Below are 12,815 nucleotides of genomic sequence, written 5' to 3'. Positions count from 1 at the left end.
TTTTGTCTAAACCAAAATGTACTCTGTAACATTTATTGCTACAATTAGTGTTCATCTTGTTGTCTATGAATCTATGATTGACAATACTTTCTTAAAGTCTTAGAGAATTGATATTTGAAAATTTTAAATCAAATCTAAGAAATTTTTATTTGCAATTTTTGATGAAATTACAAAAATCAATTTTAAATTTTCAATTTGAATTCTAAACTGTATGGTGCATAATGTTTGTACAAGTTTTTGTGAAAATTGTGATGATAATAATAATAAAAATATCCGAACTTAAATTCACCCTATTTTTCACCCGTCATACACTCATATACCTTATTAGATAAAACCGACTCTCCTATTATAAGCATTTTTTTTCAAAGGAACCCTATTATAAGCATGAGCTATTAGGATTTTCTGTCACTTGTACCAATAATGCTCCAAAAATTTAGACTATTAAATTAGGTGTATGACTCAAACACTCAATACACGTGATCTACACTAGCATATAGAGATGACAAATAATTAAAATCGATAATAATGGAATGTATACTCGTCATTAATCAATGTATGGTTTGTTTGGTACGTGCAAATTGGTTGACAATGGGTGTCACCACGTAGACTCATCACTCATAGAATTAATTTTGTTTAGTACTTCATGCATAGTTATGAGTCTTATGACCTCTACTTTAATTTAGACAACATTGTGTAACTAATTTAATACGGAAAGAAAAGTCTACGTACACCATGGCCATGTCCCCATGCCATTATATGTTCCACTTCCATCAACTTCAATATAATTCATTAAATTTGCAAACGGAAAAAATTTGATCAAGATAAGTATAGTATTGTAAATAATTTGATAAAATTGTACTCCCTCCGTTTTTTTTTTAAAGTAAAACGCTTTGACTTTTTACACGATTCAAATAATTCACTTTGATTAACGGTGGGTATTTATTGGAATCGTTTCAATAAATAACTTATTAATATTCATTACTACAAATTTTTACTTATCGATAATTAAATATATAAACAGTCAAAATTTTGCATAAACATTTTTGCCAACTTAAAAATTACGGAGGAGCGAGTACTTAAAACTTAAAAGTATAATTTGACAAATTAAATTGGATATCTAAGTAAAGTGAGAAAAAAGAAAAACCTCAACTATAAATCAACTTCCTGTTTTTTAAAGCCACAAATTATAATTAATCATGTATATTATTAGGTGGTAGATAACAACCACAAATTGACTACTTTATCAGAAATTAGTTCATTGTATAATCTAGTGCTAATCAAAGTTATGATATCACATTTTGTTAGATAGTTTCCCTTACTATTTCCCTTTTCTTAAAGTGTTTACTTATTAACTCGGATTGAATTGAAACATGTAAGATTTCATATTAATAGAATATTTCTCTTTATTACCTTATAAAAATTGCGGACTTTACGATAAGGATACTTAAGTACGTAACGATTCATTATATCTATCTCACGTACCTTTCTTGCCTCTTTGGACTAAAGGACACAGGCTATCCTATTACGAGTAGAAGATTTTGCACCGTACTTCAGTCGACTTCCAGGAAATTTCACTCCCCATGATATTTTGGGAGTATACGATGTTGCCATTTACATAAACTTAAGACAAATTAAGCCATCTCTATAGTTCGACAAAAGAAGAACTCATCGAAAATACGTGTGTATATGAACATGGACCCATTTTATGTCTTTTTTGTTCATGAAAATATACTGTAATAATGTACGTAGTAAAATTAATCTTTGGTTTAATTGTGGTAAAAAAAAGTGGAGACCAAATAATAGAGATGAGAGTATACACAAAAAGCACACGTCCTGTAAATTTGCCATTATGCTGCCTCTTTAAAGTCATAGCAACTAATTTAGGCCCACCTATACCAACTAATAAAAGCCATTGGGCCCATTTGCTCCCTTTTGAGTATGGTGAAAAATGTGGTTGTGGTTTAACCTAGTTATTATTGCTATGTAAAAGGATGTGTTTCATTCAATCATTCTAGCAATTAATGCCAAAAAATTTATGAGAATTAGGGAGATGCTAAAGAGTAAATGAAATTAGAATTAATTTTTGTAACTATAGACTATCAATGCTTTTGTTTTGGAGTCATGGAAGTGATGCTATCAAGGGAGGGTGGATAGGGACTTTCTCTAATAATGACCAAACTCATTTAATTTGTTCAAATATCTTTATCAAACAACTCTAAAGTATCTTAGCTCCTTAAGGAATTTCTTGTATAAGCGAGCTTGTGTAGCTCCACATCTGTCGGGAAGCAAATTAGGGAGCAGATTTGTTAGCTAACGACTGTTACTTAGTTTTGATGATTAAATATTATTTTATATAATAACTAAAACTACCAATATGTATGAATTGTGTGTTTCTTTTGTGGGAATGGTCTCAATATAATCCAAATTTTGCTCACCTAACAAAAATTAACTCTTTATGCAAAACATGTTGTTCCACAATTATTAGAAGTTGGCAATACCTCATCTACAAATTTACCTACAATGAACTTATTTATCTTATGGAAAAAAAAAATTGTGTGTGAGTGTATGACCTATAATAATTACTTATTAAATGTGGTTAATATTTAAAATGATACTTGTATATTTTTGTCTAAAGATGACACTAACCCTAGTTTACTAAGGCACAACATAAATTCGAACGAAGAAAAACTGCAAAAAACAATACGAGCACAAGATAGATACTAAACCCGTAACTTGTCATACATAACTTTTAGTCTTTTCACTATTAGGGCGTGTTCGGCACTAGCTTTTGAGTAGCTTTAAGGTAGCTTTTAGTGGTTTGACTTATTCAAACCACTACGGGCGTGTTCGGCACTAGCTTTTGAGTAGCTTTTAGGTAGCTTTTAGTGGTTTGACTTATTCAAACCACTACATAGAAAAAATTATGAGTGTTTGGGAATGTAGTGATGGGGGTAGAGTTTAGTGGTTGAAGTAGCTTTTGTGAAAAGTTAACATTATTAACTTTTGTGAAAAGCTAGGTAGCTGTTGAATTTTCTTCTATTTCTTTTAGAATTTTACAATTCACAGCTAGTTTACCAAACACTCATTCTAAATTATTTATTTTCACAGCTAACAGCTAGTTGACAGCTAACAGCTACATATACAGCTAACAACCACCAGCACAGCTAACAGCTACCTCTACAGCTACATTTTGCCGAACACGCCCTACATAGAAAAAATTATAAGTGTTTGGGAATGTAGTGGTGGGGGTAGAGTTTAGTGGTTGAAGTAGCTTTTGTGAAAAGTTAACATTATTAACTTTTGTGAAAAGCTATGTAGTTGTGGAATTTTCTTCTATTATTTCAGAATTTTACAGCTAACAGCTACTTTACCAAACACTCATACGAAATTATTTATTTTCACAGCTAACAGCTAGTTGACGGCTAACAACTACACATACAACTAACAACGACCATCACAGCTAACATATACCTCTACAGCTACATTTTGCCGAACACGCCCTTAATAAGTAGACTAAAAGCTCATAGCTCAAAGTGCTAAGTTATGCAACACAACTAGTCAACTACACAAGGCAACAACTTTTTCTATACAAAGTATAGACAACACACAATAGAGGATTGTCCATTGTTTCATTTTTCCTGGGCCAATCTAATGATTAAATAAAAACATTCTACATGTTTGGCCAACCCAAGCCCAACCTAAATCAACAGTCCAACACCAAGCAAAACACAGTAGAAGATTAGAAGAGAGAGAAAATAAGAAACAAAGAAAGGAAAAAAGAAAATGAAGTTGATGAAACTGATCGTTGATGAGTACGATGACTCACTCACTAGTCAAAAATCTGAAAATGCCAACACTTCATCATCATCCAACTCTCAATCAAACCAACAAAAATTAAATTACTAGTAATTATCTACTTTAAATTCAAACTAATATAACCCCCTCCAAAAAAAAAAAAACAAATCAAATCAATTTCAAAACTCCATTACTATTCCAACATTTTACGCAACCTTAAACTTCAACAACAATGGCGGCTCTTACCTTCATCCTCCGCCGTAAACTCCACCACCAAAACCGCCATATCTTCGCGCAATTCTCTCTCTTACGTCAATTCTCGTCGTCGGAAAACTCCGGCGCCGGGAAGAATCCGATGATCGAGAAGATTTTGGTGGCAAATAGGGGAGAAATTGCTTGTAGAATTATGCGAACTGCGAAGAAATTAGGGATTCGGACAGTAGCAGTTTATAGTGATGCTGATCGAGATAGTCGGCATGTTAAATTTGCTGATGAAGCTGTTCGTATTGGTCCTCCGCCTGCTAAATTGAGTTATTTGCAGGTTAATTCGATTATTGATGCTGCTAGGTTGACTGGTGCTCAGGTTATTTTCTAATTTTGCTGAATTTTTCTTTAAATTTTTTATTTGTGTGATTTTATATATTTGATTGATTTTTTTGGTTTATGGTTCGATGATGTGTGCCAATTGAATCACGAATTGCTATGCTACGTACGTTAATAAGAACAATTGACGCGTAATTTTGTCATGAATTCCGAAATTATATGGAAGTTAATGCTAGGGAGAGTACTAGCTTAGGGATTGTATTTCATGAGTTCATGCTTATGCTTAGCTCTATAATTTTTGTGAGATTATATAGTTGAACTTGTGAGATTATTTAGTTAGACTTGTGAGATTATCTTTGGAATTATTTTGAACAACATGGAGAAGTTCAAAGTTGAATATGGCTTATTCTTTTTTGGGATAGAGGGAGTAGACTATTATGATCTCCTATGTTGTTGATTTCTCCATCTTAAAGTGTTTGTCAAAGTCAAATTTTCGTATAGAGTAAGAGAGAGCGAAAGCCTAGTACTATATCAGACTAGGTTTTAGAGCTTGCATTTGATGTGCCAAGTGATAATGTAGAAAGTTGAAATATCATTAATAGGTGTTATGTACAATGACTCAAAAGTATAAATGTATAATACGTAAGTGGCCATATAAGAAATTTCATTGGGAATTTTATGCTGTTTAATAACTTTCTTTGTAGATGGAGCCCATGTAGGCTATATGAGTTAAGCTCTTAAGGGTATTAGGCATTTGGAAATACCTGGAAATTTTTGAATAATTATGGTTGAAATTATATTCGATGAGCCTTTTGAAAAATAAATAGAGTCCACCTTGCAGTGGCTAATATGATTAATTCTTCTGATGAGATATCTACATTGTACAATGTGTATTAAATTGGGGAAGTGGCATTTCTGATGTAGTGCTGAAGGCAGCTTACTTATATAAGATCTGATTAGCAATTGCTGGTAGCGCATTTGTATATATTACCTGATAATTGACTCTGTTTAACATGTGGCATCCAGGCGATCCACCCTGGTTATGGATTTTTGTCTGAAAATGCTGATTTTGCTCAGAAGTGCGAAGACGAGGGCCTCTCATTTATAGGACCCCCTGCTTCTGCAATACGAGATATGGGCGACAAAAGGTGAAACAAGGAATGCCTTATGGTCTTTCATTTCAATTTAACTTTATTTGTGGATTTGAAGTGGTTCACATATCTTGTAATTGTTTGGCCCTAATGAGGTTCTTAAACTTGCCAATGTGTACCATTTTTCTGTGGCTTGCTCTAATTATGTTGTTGAAGAATGTAAGGTTATCTGATATATTAACCTTTCATTTGGTTCATAGTGCTTCAAAGAGGATAATGGGTAAAGCAGGTGTTCCTCTGGTGCCTGGATATCATGGTAATGATCAAGATATTGACCTAATGAAATCAGAAGCTGAAAAAATTGGTTATCCTATTCTAATTAAGCCAACACATGGAGGTGGAGGAAAGGTGTGCTATGCCTGCCATCTCTTTGTGTTTACTATTTTCTTAATCGAGTGTCATCATTTATTATGCTTTGACTAGTTTTGATAGTGTTACAATGGTATTCTAATTTGGCTGACTCTTGCAAATAAATATTAGATACCTTTACGAATTTGTATCTTAGATATTCCAAATTGGAACCACTTAACCACATTAAACTTAAACAAATGGCTGGATATTTTCTGGGCTTGGGAAAGATTATCTGTACAAGTACATATTGTTTAATGTACCGTAACCAAATGTGGTTAGAGACAACATTTTAAACCAAAATTTTTTTGTACTATTTCTATAATATTGTTCATCTATGTTTACCTTATTGAACCAGACCATTTTATTTTATTTTATTTTATTATTATTTTTTTTAATACCGACAATGATTTCTTTTTCCATTGGTTCAGACCTATTTTTGGGCAAAGACAGTTTGTTAGTATGATTTAGCACCTCTTGAGCTCTTGGTGATATACTGGTTACACTTAATCATTTTCCTGAAAAGAATACAGTGAAGCAATAACTTCAATGATGTTTTTGAAAATGAACCCACTCCAATATGTACTGCTAAAAAAAATCCTCTTTTAGTTTATTCTCTTGAATAAGGACGCCTTGCAAATTTCTATATGCCTTTTCTGCTCTTTTCTCTCCCTAGGGCATGAGGATTGTGCAAAACCCAAATGAATTTGTTGAAGCATTCTTGGGTGCAAGAAGGGAGGCAGCTGCTTCTTTTGGAGTGGACACAATCTTGCTTGAGAAATACATCACCAGGCCTAGGCATATAGAAGTGCAGGTCCTCCTCTTCTCTAACTCTTGTTAATAACTGTGGCTTTCTGTTGGAATTGAAAATAATTTTTTTTCTTATAAAATTTGCATGCTTCAAACTCTGTGAAGCAAAAGATGGGCTTTGTTTTTTTCCTTTTTAGTTTGGCCAAACTTGTTAAGTAGTTTTTCTTATTTTATTTCATCTTTCTGCTTTGTAGATTTTTGGAGACAAACAAGGCAATGTTATATATCTATATGAGAGGGATTGTAGTGTACAGAGAAGACACCAGAAAATAATTGAAGAAGCCCCAGCTGTAATGCCTCTCTATATTTTGTTCAACTTTAAGATTGTAGATTGGAAGAGGTTTTAACTAAAGTTCCATCGATGCAGCCCAACGTTAGTAATGAATTTCGCTCTCAAGTGGGTCAAGCTGCTGTTTCTGCAGCCAAGGTATGCTGCAGGATTTACTTGAACACTGGCTTGATTGTATTGTTTGTATATCTTTTGTTCACTTATCAATGCATCATTATCCACATCCCAAAATTGTTTCCATAAACCTTTTTTTTTTCTCCTTCTGCTTGGAACTTAATCGTTTCTCACACGGCTGTTCTTTGGTTTTGATTATTTGGGACTGGGCTGCTAGTTCTAGGTTTTTAGAAGCTTTATGTTTACACTCAGCATATTGCTCTAAAGCCTGAAGCATAATTTTTCCATTTAGTCTCTAATTTCTTCAACTTTTGCTTAATCCTTCAACTTATTGCTCTGCTGAATTAGCATGTTTTGGGGTGAAAGGCAGTTGGCTATTACAATGCTGGAACTGTTGAATTCATTGTGGATACTGTCTCAGGTCAATTTTACTTCATGGAGATGAATACACGGTTGCAGGTGCTACTATTTCTTATATTTGTTGGTGTGTATTTACAGCTCTACATTCTTGTGAAGTGGACTTGAAACTGGTGTCATGCACATAATTTTGCAGGTTGAGCACCCTGTGACAGAGATGGTTGTTGGCCAAGATCTCGTAGAGTGGCAGATTCGGGTTGCTAATGGCGAGTCTCTTCCTGTTACGCAGTCAGAGGTGCCATTATTAGGTGAAAATTTCACTTTAAACAAAACCCTTAATTAGAAGAATAAAAGTATCTTGCTGAATTTCTGAGCTAAATGTAGATGCTGCCATTGCTCCCTTCAGACTGCCTTACTGCTGTTGATGCTCATTTCCTAGAACTATTAATTTATTGGTAAAAAGTTAAGTATAAGAATGGGGAAATCAGTATGCTCTAATACTCATGGTATAGACACTTGTAATTGCTCCGAAAAAATGTACACTTATATTGCTATTGTGGTTGTTTGATGGCCGGTGTTACAATAGGTAGAAATTGAGTTGATGTATATATCAATGGCATACAAGAATATCTGTTGACCAGTAGGATGCCTTATAGAGTTTGTCATTGCTTGAAAAATTGCTTGGTCTTTAATTTTTTGCTACAGTTTTTATTTTTGAGCTGAATAAATTAATGGCGGTTGATAAGGCTGCTGCTTCAAAACAATGACTATATATCCTTTTTAGTTACCACTATTGGTTTTGATCGATAACGGTAATAAACATGAGTTGACAATTGTAAATTCAAGGCAATGTCTATCAAATTGACAGCCATGCTAGTTGGGTTTGACAATGGTAATAAGTGTGGGCTATTACAGTATTTGTAATTTGTCAAGCATGGTCACACACCAGATGTTTGTTCTGTAGAACTTTCTGCTTATTGTAGTTTAAGTAGTTTGTGAAATTAAAATATTTCAATTTGGTGGCAGGTCATGCATTTGAAGCCCGTATATATGCCGAAAATGTTCCGAAAGGGTTTCTCCCTGCTACTGGGGTTCTTCATCACTATCGACCTGTTCCAGATTCAGAAACAGGTTTTGGCACCTTTTGTTAGTTTTTATGATTAAAATTATAACAGTGCACTTTTAATAATCTTTACCCCCACTGCCCCACAATTTAGTTGTTTACAGGTGGCTTTGTTAGATGTGTTTATTTGGTTGTATCCTCATCTCTTGTTAATTGTCGCACCAAGCTCATTTAGTTTCCCCTTCTATTGGAATTATCAATTTCAATATTGGAGGAACGCTTTTGTTTTTATATTAATGGTGTAGATGTGATGTGTCAAATTTTGCATGTTTTTATGATTTGTTGGAGTGTTTCTCCTTCATGGCTTCACATATCACATTTATTACTCCACCTGCCATTTTTGCTGCCTTATAACATACTTCCTTGTCAAATAATCAAGTTATTTCCTTTGAACAGTTCGTGTTGAGACAGGAGTTGAACAAGGAGATGCTGTTAGTGTGCATTATGATCCCATGATTGCAAAGCTTGTTGTTTGGGGAGAAAACCGTGCTAATGCATTAGTTAAGTTGAAGGATTGCCTATCAAAATTTCAGGCATGGATCTAGAACTTCCTTTTTACATGCTTTAAATTGTATTTCCCTGGGATGTACTTTCTTTTGAGGATGTCAACAACGAATTAAAAATGATAGTAGAATTTACTGGTGCACATATTTTTACTCCAACCTTTTCCCTTCTTCATTTGAAAGCAAGGAAGGTGGGTTAGGAACCATAAGGGGGGCAGAGAGGGGGTTTTTTTGTGGGGGGGGGGGGGGTGTGCGTGTGTGTGTGTGTGCGCATTTGTTATAAGGACTGACTTGCTGAATTTTCCATAAAAGGTCTACCCGAATGATCAAAGTCACCAAGTCAGATGTCTCTTTTTTTTTTTTAAAAAAAAAAAGAATAGCAGAGAGATCTCACTTTCCTATATGTTGCAACCTTGGGTGGCCTGTTGGATTCTCGTACTTCTGGCTTTTTGCTGGTTCTCACTTTGGAGGTGTGCTTAACAAGTTAACAGTAAAGTTGGTATACTTTTTGCCTGAATTTGACTGTCAATATTTCAGTTCCTTTCAAGCTTCAAATTAACATGCAGTCTTGCCTACTTACCTCTCTCAGTGATGATCAATAATGCTAACCTCAATAGTTTATCCTCTTAAACTGTAAATAATTTAGAATTATGAATTTTTAGTTTTTTACTATTTAATGTTTGTAGCCTTGTTGCATCTGTTTTTGCATTCTGTGCTTGGTTAATAGCTTAACATCCAATTATTGTTAATGCAGGTTGCTGGTTTGCCAACTAACATAAATTTTCTTCTTAAATTGGCCAACCACCGGGCTTTTGAGAATGGGCAAGTTGAAACTCATTTTATCGAGCACCACAGTGATGAACTATTTGCTGATTCAAGTAATATGGAGCTGGCAGAGGAAGCATGCAAATCTGCTACACATAGTGCAATGCTTGCTGCTGCATGTCTTTGTAAAATGGAAATTAACACAGCGAAGGGAAATTGTCTGGGTAAACAAATAGCTGATCTATTTTATAATTATCCTAGCAAGGCCATTGAAGCACTGAATAAATGCTGACAATTTTACAGGGGAAAGAAGCCCTCTTTCAATCTGGTATTCTGACCCTCCATTTAGGGTCAACTATTGTGCCAAGCGTGATATAGAATTTGAGTGGGAAAATGACTATGGTACTACTGGTTCAGTGCCCTTGAAATTGGCTCTTACATATCAACAAGATGGGAGCTATCTTGTTGAGGTACCTATCCTTATAACTAAGGCTCATCTTTTCAAGCATTCCATGTAATTTTCTTAGTTTTTTTGCTAAGCTTAGTCTGTTATTCCTTTGATTGCCATGACTCAAAGTTAGTTTAATTTCACAGGATGGAGATTGTGGTTCCCCTGGTATCGAAGTTAAGGTTGTGCAGCTAGGTGATCAAGATTTTAGGGTTGAAGCACAAGGATTAAGTGTGCTCTTAACTTTAGCTGTCTATACAAAGGTGTGTATCTTTGCATATTGCGATGTACTTCCTGAGATATATGTCACTACAAAAATCAGGAACTGAATTTTCCGCTGCTGCGTGCAAGTCTGTCTGAAAGCATTGATTTTCCCACCTGCTTACTCTTTACTGACGTGTGATTTGTGAAACCTGTGATACATGCTTGAGTTACCCTGAGATTGAGAAGGTTGTGAAATAAATAGCTTACCAGTTATACGTCTTACCATCTTGGATGCTAACAAACTTTATGTTAGATATAAGGCATGCTGTAATTCTGGGATTGTTTTAAAATGTTGTTCCTGCTCGGTCTGCTTGACTTGCAAGAACTGTCAATGATCCTTTGAACATTTAGAGCATATATTATTTTTTTCGCTAAATTTTCCCATATACTTGTGTGATAATTAAATGTGAAAGTGGAACTGTATATCTTAGCCAACAGAAATCACCCCATGCAACCTAACACCCTTGGATAGTGAGTTCCACTCCAATTTTTGTCATGATCACTATATAGCCTGTATATGTAATGCATGCTTTTCATTTTCGTTGAGTCCTTAATTGTCCAAATTATTGTTTTCGACTAGGTACTGTAGTCTTTATCAATATTTATGGTGTATTTGGCAGGATAATAGCAAGCACATATACATTTGGAATGGCCTACAATATCACCACTTTCGGCAAAAAATTGGGCTGGAATTGTCTGGAGAGGATGAAACTGAACAAAGGCCTACAAGAGGAGCTGAGATTGCATCTCATTCCCCAGGTTCTGTATCCGCGCCAATGGCTGGTTTGGTGGTCAAGGTTCTCGCAAAGAATGAAGAGAAAGTAGAGGCAGGGCAACCAATATTAGTCATGGAAGCTATGAAAATGGAGGTTTGTGCCGCATATAATTTTTTGTATTACTTTTATCTGTTCCTAGTCTTAGAATCTATTCTTAAAAATTAAAATGCTGTGCTTCCTGTTCCAGCATGTTGTAAAGGCTCCTTCCTCTGGTTTTATTAACGGGCTTCAAGTAGCTCCTGGGCAGCAAGTTTCAGATGGTAGCATTCTCTTCATTGTGAAGGTGTGTGTCATCTTTCTGCTGATCATGCTTTCGCATATATAAATTAAACGATTTATAGATATGATTGCATAAAGTAATTGTTATTACGTTGTTGAGACATGGATTTTGAATATCTATGTATTAAATACTGATTAGAACTTCTTCACATGTACAGGAAAAATAAGAAGGTTTTGAGCTGCGCAATTCTTTCACCAGGAAACAGTGTAGATCTAATATGTAAATGATTTCTTATTCATATGTAAGCTCTGTTAAAAGAATACCAGAAAGGCAGAAACCTAGCTAGTCTTCTTCACGATGTAACAAAATTAGGCTGCAGTGCTGTACAAACTACACAAATAAACCAGAAAATTCCTACCTGTATATCACATCTATTTTTCTGATATTGGACGCTCAGGCAGCAATTTCTTCTGAACTTTGCAATGAATTTCCATTTACTTACAGGTCTTCTAACGGAGGGCCTATAGCAATAACAAAGAAAGAGGATGTACTATACAGCTAACATCCTGCAAATCTTGAAAACTAAAATGATATATGGAATTTTTTATTTTCCAAACTATAAAGAATCATTTGAATTTTGTATGTAAATACAAGTAATAAAGATCTAAATAAGCTAAAAACTACTTTTACGAGATAAGAAAACGAAATTCAAAATTCTTTTGGCCGAAAGCCTACACATTGGAGATATTTTCTTTGTACTCCGTATGATTGTAAAACCAAAGTCAATTGATAAAAACATATATAAAAGTGTAATGAAAGAATTCAAAATCAATAGACTTTAGAGTATCTATCGTAAAAGTAAATCATATACTACCTCCGTTAAATGTTATGTGCAACTTTGGGGTATTATTTGTGAGATATAAAATATTCCAAAGTTGCACATAACATTTAACGGAGGTAGTATGTAAATTTATAGGAATGGCAACGTATCAAATTCGAGTTGGGAGTTACACTGCATTCACCCACTTGCTCTATCCAATCCACCCATCACCCGCAAAACCCATCTCGCGCATCCAGCCCATCTATCATCCACGGGTGAAACGGGTGGATCAGATGCTTAAAAGATGATGCATACATTTGAGGCATATACTTAGGTGCATGCTTGTGCATGTAGAGTTAGATGCAACAACCCAAAACGCATGTTTCATTGAATGAAACGCAGCAAAACACAGCCCTGTTCTTCTGAATTCGATCAACAATTTTCGCGCCAAGTTTTCCTAATTCTCATCAAAATTCGATCAATGTTCTT

General features: G+C 34.6%; 1 protein-coding gene across 1 annotated transcript; it reads left to right on the top strand.

Annotated features, from left to right (window-relative positions):
* Positions 1-3,789: 3,789 nt before the first annotated feature.
* LOC145598075 (methylcrotonoyl-CoA carboxylase subunit alpha, mitochondrial-like) lies at positions 3,790-11,981 on the top strand. Its single transcript, XM_081654375.1, has 16 exons — positions 3,790-4,378; positions 5,365-5,486; positions 5,690-5,837; positions 6,514-6,651; positions 6,842-6,937; positions 7,015-7,074; positions 7,417-7,509; positions 7,604-7,715; positions 8,434-8,538; positions 8,927-9,063; positions 9,788-10,022; positions 10,102-10,268; positions 10,393-10,509; positions 11,131-11,379; positions 11,474-11,569; positions 11,724-11,981. Exons 1-16 carry the CDS (start codon positions 4,028-4,030, stop codon positions 11,730-11,732), a joined length of 2,235 nt encoding a protein of 744 aa, XP_081510501.1. The 5' UTR covers positions 3,790-4,027; the 3' UTR covers positions 11,733-11,981.
* Positions 11,982-12,815: the final 834 nt, after the last annotated feature.

This window comes from Chenopodium album, chromosome 20, assembly GCF_948465745.1.
Source record: "Chenopodium album chromosome 20, dcCheAlbu1.1, whole genome shotgun sequence".
Classification (NCBI taxonomy): Eukaryota; Viridiplantae; Streptophyta; class Magnoliopsida; order Caryophyllales; family Amaranthaceae; genus Chenopodium; species Chenopodium album.
This window is presented reverse-complemented; position numbering and strand designations above follow the sequence as displayed.